The sequence below is a fragment of the Adelges cooleyi genome, unplaced genomic scaffold, assembly GCF_023614345.1.
Source record: "Adelges cooleyi isolate 19-005CV unplaced genomic scaffold, UGA_ACOO_1.1 ACOO_flye_CR_arks_rails_tigmint_CR_PRNA_8, whole genome shotgun sequence".
Lineage (NCBI taxonomy): Eukaryota > Metazoa > Arthropoda > Insecta > Hemiptera > Adelgidae > Adelges > Adelges cooleyi.
Window position 1 is genome coordinate 2,919,838 of NW_026096513.1, and position 6,122 is coordinate 2,925,959.

Sequence of the window (6,122 nt, forward strand, 5' to 3'; positions counted from 1 at the left end):
GGTAATGATAATTATCTCCAACTTCGATCTAACTTTCAAACGTTAAGCCCTAAAACTTCACTTAAAAAGCAAAGAGAAAAAGAAAAAATGTCCACCCCTTTCAAGGGAAAAAGGTTTATGATATTTTTTTGGGGTTTGTCAATGTTTATCGGTAGTACTACGTCCATACCCGTTTGGAACTAATTCGACTATTTTTTAATTATATAATGTTGATATTTTTTGGCTGTTTTTCACGATTATGAAAAGCGATGGGGTGAACAATGAACATTTTTAATTTTAGGCCTGACAAAGTACCATTTGGGTAAGATTTGCCTCTAGTAGTTGTATATTTTTACTGTATTGGCTTAAGTCTAAGTAAGTCAATAGATTAACTTCCTTGGTCTGGACCTTAAGAGAATCGAGTTTCTCAAAATATAAACCGCTTTGGGTATCGGAGAATGCGTCAATGTGGTACCGAAAATCGACGGTTAAATATTGGTTTTCGTATATTATGTTAATAAAATGGAAAAAGAGTTGATCCAAGAAATAATCATCGACGGTATTTGGTAGGGTAAAAACGGGACGGGTTTTTGAGGTGGAATGGTGCAAAGTTATTTCGCTCCATCCTGCTGGGTTTTTTTATATGCACGGTGACCGCTGTAGTGATATTTTGCCTGTATAGAACTACTGGTTATTTGTACGTCCTTAGTTCGTCTGCTACCATGGTGTACAACTGATATATACAATTTGTCTTATTCTTCCGTTGTCGGGGTCGGCCCGATAAGTATGCGTAAATAGTGTTCAATAGGATAGTACAATAGTAAGATGACCCTTTCGCGTAAAGCTGCAATTAATCTTAGTAACACTTCGTTAGTGTTAGGCTCAAATGTTCGGGTTAATCGTTCTGTAGCAAAACGTAAACTGTGTTCGAATGCGTTTGCTGTGTCATTCTGAGTATGGCGGCAAATGGTTGGCAAGTGACGAATTAGCTGATGTTAAGAAACAAATTAGTTGGTGACTTAGGGCTGTCGGATCTATCTCCAGTGCGACAATATTTGTATGTAAGTTATTTATAAAATAGCTGAAGAAAACTTTTTCTCTCTTCTTTTTTTTTTTTCTATGGCCCCACTAACTAACAATTCTTTTATTCATAGATATGGCGGCTCCAGTTTTTGGATGTGAATTCCACAGGACATTGTGCGGCATGAAGAGGGAGGTCATCCTCATATCAATTAGATCTTCCTTTAGCTTTTCATACAAAAAAAAAAAAATCGGATTCCACCAAAGCCAGTAACACAATACTATAAATTTTTTGGTACATATTGTCGTGTCTGACTAGTACCACGACCATTTCTAGATCAAATATAGTGTACATACTGCAAAGCCGTTTTAGCTAAGATTACTTGGGAAATATACTGTATATGCATTGAGAAATTTGATTACTAATAAAATAAGCAGTATCTCCATTGTATATACTGCTTTATTCCCTAGGACATGCTTCATAAATGTACATACTGTGTTTTTCCCTAGTATTTGACAATATTTTGGTCGATGCGACATTTTAAAGGCATTTCTGATGAAGATACAGTGTTTTTCCTAAGCATAAAAAAATACGCAGGATTATCCAAGTATCCATACATATAATTTATGTAACTTACTGTACATAGCAATATTCAACGTACTTGAACTGGTTTTCATTGGAAACAAAATGTGGAAAATGATACAAAGCCCAAAAGTATTCCCCCCCCCCCAATAGAATTTTTTTGGCGTGCTTGCTTTCGTATATAATTTTGAACACACTGTCACGACACACGTTTTAATTAATCCATAATATAAATGCATATTTTATCTGTTTCCTAATAACCAATACCTTGTTCAACAAAACTTTATTTTTATTATATAAATATTTAATGTTAATTTCTTCAGACGATCCTAAGGTAAGGTCAATTTTGAAATCGTTGTAGAGGGGTGAAAAGTAAGTTACTAATTTTAAAAACTCGGTTACAATTACTTACAAATTCATATCTACGACTTACCATCTGTCCGGAGCTATTTGAACAAAATAGGGGGAGCTGGGGTATATTTTGAAAACGTTGTAGAGGGGTGGAAAATAAGTTACAAATTTTTATAACGTGGTTATAATTACTTACAATTGGTTTGGATTTAGATAGAATGGGGGGGGGGGGGGCTAAATTCAAAGCGACATATTTAGAAGAGAAAAAAAATCACTAAACATATCAGTTATAACATTTAAGGCATCCGACCGTTTCCATACAATTTGGTAATGAACAATTTTTTTTTGGTTCTTCAAAACTTCAAAAAATAATTGGAATCACGAGTAAGAACAATATTTAAATAGTTTACACTTAGTGCAAATTCATTATAAATTATTTATCAGTCAGTACGTTTAAATTTTGTATGAATCTAATTTTTTTTACGTATTAAAATACAAAGTTCTTTGGATAACCAACTACGATAAGATGACTTACTTGGAAATAACCGAAATACTTTAAGAACAAAAACAATGTTTTGTAAAACCAAACTAGGCATAACAAATATCTAATTAAGAACCGAGTTATGTTGATACATATTTAAGGGCATTGAAAGTGGGCGGTTTTTAAGGGGTTTTATACAAGCAGTATTTAAGAAAATAGTGGTTAAGTCAACTTCTATTACTTTAAACTTATATAAATGGTAAATTAAAACATATTTATATTAAAAGTACCTATGTTTATTATTGTGTATTTCATAAATTGCATGACCGACTATTAAGGATAAGTAGTTTTTTACTAAAATTATGGAAAATTATAAACAATTTTTAGTGAATGAATAACTGATATAAATTGTACCTTATTCTCTTCTCCATTAAGCACCATATTATAGTATTTTTTAAAAAGAAGAAGAAGAATATTATTTATTTAGAAAAAAATATTTAGATATTTCGAAAATTTCAGAATTATTTGTTATTTTCCTTAATATAATTTTTACATGTCATAATAAACTAAATACATACTTAGCGTAGCAACATTATCTTTATAAATTGTTTTATTACACAAATAAAATGGAATTAAACCTAGTGCACTGTTTCGTTTTTTTAACAAAAAGTATTTACAATTACTGCTAAAACTTATTAATATATTAAAATATTGTACATTTTAATGAATATCTAATTTCTGTTTTTTTGGTAGAGAACCAAAAGCTGAAATGATGGTTCCCTTTGTTCCAGTAGCAGAAGTCGTCAAATCCCATTTACTTTTTTTGTCTTCAGGTTTGTGGGAAGTTGTAACACTATTGTTCGGTTTCTTGGTACCTGATACCACTTCAACCTAAAATTGTTATTGGTATTAATTTAAAAAAATGTTTATAAATAAAAAATGTGAAAAATGTAATACTGACCTTGGTTTTTTCTTTCCTTTCTTTCTGCCTCTTTTCCATGTCTTCCTTTTGTAATCGTCCTAATTCTTCATAAAAAGATTCTTTACCCCATCTGAGTGGGTCATAAAGATGTGGCGGGTAATTGGTTCCTAACTCGTTAATATTACAAAACTGTAACAATTTCTCATATATACTGGGATTTCGAAAATCTTTTCTTTTTTGAATAAGATAGTTCATGTCCATGCCATCTTTTCCCATTTTTTCATGTAGCCGAGCAATTTTTTCTTGTAGTTCCTTAGAACATCTACCTGGAGGTTCTGGTGGTAAAATATCTTGTTCATCTATAGATTGTCGGTGATCAATTTCTTCGTCTGACATAACAATATCGTGTTCTTCAAAATATGAAACTAGGTTAGTTTTATTGTCATCTTCTGGATTGGTTACAGCTGGTGCTGAATTTGGTATTTGTAACTTAGGACTAGGTAGGCGTTCTTCTGAGAGGTTTGGATTAGGAATTTCTTCACTTTGTCTTCGCTGATTAGGTGTAGTGCCTTCATCTTCAGAATCAGTATAATTAGCCGTTAATGACGCTAATGCTGACATTGCACTTTTTATTATTAATCTGAAAGCAAATAATATTTTATTATGGTATAAAATACACTTATAAAATTTAGCAAGTATTAGTATTGACCACAATTTAAGATAACATTATCTTAAATCATGTTTTTGGCATCACAGCCACACAGCTACTCGTAACATAAAACATTTTAAAATACAACACTTATTTTGGTTTTTTTTTCATTTTAACACAAACCTTATTTAAAAATAATCTGATAATAACTTACATAGCTCATTAGTCATAATAAAGTTCTTAATCTGCGATTTTAGATTTTAATCAGCATAAAATATAATATGTCAAATTGTATTTCACATAAACACCTAACGGCTAACCTAAACTACCGAATGGGTATCCGCCCTGCAGAAGAGTAAATTTGAATATAAATCGAGTCGAAACTACTCAAATTTACAAATTCAAATATGTAGTGTGTCAAGTATTAGTTTTTTTCTGCAGAATGTCATTTTTTTTTTAGAAATAATTTCATATGTTTCAAATTTCATATGTTTTAGTAATGGTTATATGTCACTAGTAAATTAATTTAATGTTACCTGTAATTAAATATCCAACACGTTAATTCTTCTTAATTTTAAATAATATTACGTTACATATTATTATTAATAACAACAACAATAGTTATTACTTATTACTTATTTCGTTGTTATTAACTGCATTTATCAGATAACTCGGGTTGCCTGATTTTTGTTGATTATTCTAATATCAATTTCGATTGATAATAGGAGCAGTGTAGGAAACCATCACCAACATGTACGCGATTACGCTTGACAGCACTGTAAACGCCAAGTATTTAGTTTTTCCACAGAATATAATATTATGCAAAACGGCTATACCTATTATGACTATTAACTATTTTCATATAGACAACGTACAGCCGCCCGAAAACGGTGCGCTCTGTCTAAGTGTATAGTTTTAAAACGAATGGTTTTATCCGTTTTTTGTATAATATGAAACATCTTGATTATAATAGAATAAAAAAAAAAATACAGTATAGTCTGTAGATTTTCGTTTTAATTTTGAATTCATTTTGGGTTCCCGACTCCCTAGAGAATATAATATCTTCCATACATCGTGGACCTAGCCTTCCTACTTCCTAGTATTACCATTTATACTATTTGGATCAGCTGGTGATAATTTGATAGTAAATTTACATAGTTTCATAATAATTTTATTATCATCATTCGTCCAGATTTCTGTTCTTAGTTCTTACCAATTTGTGTTATTACTCTTATAAATAACAGCTGAGTTTTGAGCATACAGATTACACCATAGACTAGTATACTATTTTTAACTATTTAGTATTTCCTAGAACTACTCGGTACTTACATTTATGTATCCAATTGTGCCCATCGTTTGTTATTTATTAAGTGAATTCAGAATATAAGAACTTAATAAATAAAATTAACATTCATGATGGCGTTGGCCACTACGACAGAAGTAAGTACTGCGGTAGAAATATTATGTCAAATTTTTAGTGGTGTTCAAATTGAACGTGAAGGCTTTTTAACATCTGGGTTCATAGTCGGTTCATGTACTGTAGTAGGAGGTATTTTTGCAGGTCGTTTAGGGATGTTGGTTGGTAAGTAGTATGCTTAAAACTTTTATCTAATAACGGAGAACAATAATTATACTCAACATTGTTTATAGGTGGAGGTATTGGAACGGGCTTGTCTACTTTGATTGTTAACAGAGCTGTTACTCTCACTGAGCTGATCCGCAAGTTAAGTCAAACCCAAATGGGTATTTTAATTCAAATGATTACAGAAGAAATTTTAAATGTTGCAATTAATATTTTGGGTCGAGCATTAAATCGAGGTTCATCTATTGTAAGACTTTTAGAAACAATTAGAAGTAACTCATTGCTAATAACCTGTATAAGAGAAGTTATATTGCAGTTTTTGGGTGTAACACATCAAGTTCGATTTAATCCTATTGCAGCTTAAAATAGTACTAAAATAAAAATATTTTTTTAAATATTTTAACTTATTCAAAAATAAAATAAGTATTAATACAAACTTGTATTTTTTATATTTGACATAACATTTTTATTTTTCACAATTTAACATTAAATAGAAAATATTATATTTTTTACTTGTATGTGATATACATTTTATTTTTTGTTCATTTTCACATG

At 30.5% G+C, this 6,122-nt stretch overlaps 2 protein-coding genes across 2 annotated transcripts; one reads left to right on the plus strand and one right to left on the minus strand.

The window, feature by feature from the left end:
* Positions 1-3,006: 3,006 nt before the first annotated feature.
* LOC126845739 (SAP30-binding protein) lies at positions 3,007-4,651 on the minus strand. Its single transcript, XM_050584607.1, has 3 exons — positions 4,522-4,651; positions 3,376-3,976; positions 3,007-3,305 (listed from the first exon to the last, which is right to left on the minus strand). The coding sequence occupies exons 2-3, from the start codon at positions 3,955-3,957 to the stop codon at positions 3,135-3,137; spliced, it is 753 nt and encodes a 250-aa protein (XP_050440564.1). The 5' UTR covers positions 3,958-3,976; positions 4,522-4,651; the 3' UTR covers positions 3,007-3,134.
* Positions 4,652-4,931: 280 nt separating this feature from the next.
* LOC126845755 (uncharacterized) lies at positions 4,932-6,122 on the plus strand. The gene is made up of 2 exons (XM_050584631.1): positions 4,932-5,567; positions 5,636-6,122. The coding sequence occupies exons 1-2, from the start codon at positions 5,399-5,401 to the stop codon at positions 5,929-5,931; spliced, it is 465 nt and encodes a 154-aa protein (XP_050440588.1). The 5' UTR covers positions 4,932-5,398; the 3' UTR covers positions 5,932-6,122.

Bases quoted from the DNA above. Each gene is read 5' to 3' on its own strand.
- LOC126845739 (XM_050584607.1), bottom strand. From the start codon at position 3,957: ATGTCAGCATTAGCGTCATTAACGGCTAATTATACTGATTCTGAAGAT. The intron at 3,306-3,375 runs GTCAGTATTACA...TAACAATTTTAG, and splicing joins AAAGGAAAGAAAAAACCAAG to GTTGAAGTGGTATCAGGTAC.
- LOC126845755 (XM_050584631.1), top strand. From the start codon at position 5,399: ATGATGGCGTTGGCCACTACGACAGAAGTAAGTACTGCGGTAGAAATA. The intron at 5,568-5,635 runs GTAAGTAGTATG...CATTGTTTATAG, and splicing joins TCGTTTAGGGATGTTGGTTG to GTGGAGGTATTGGAACGGGC.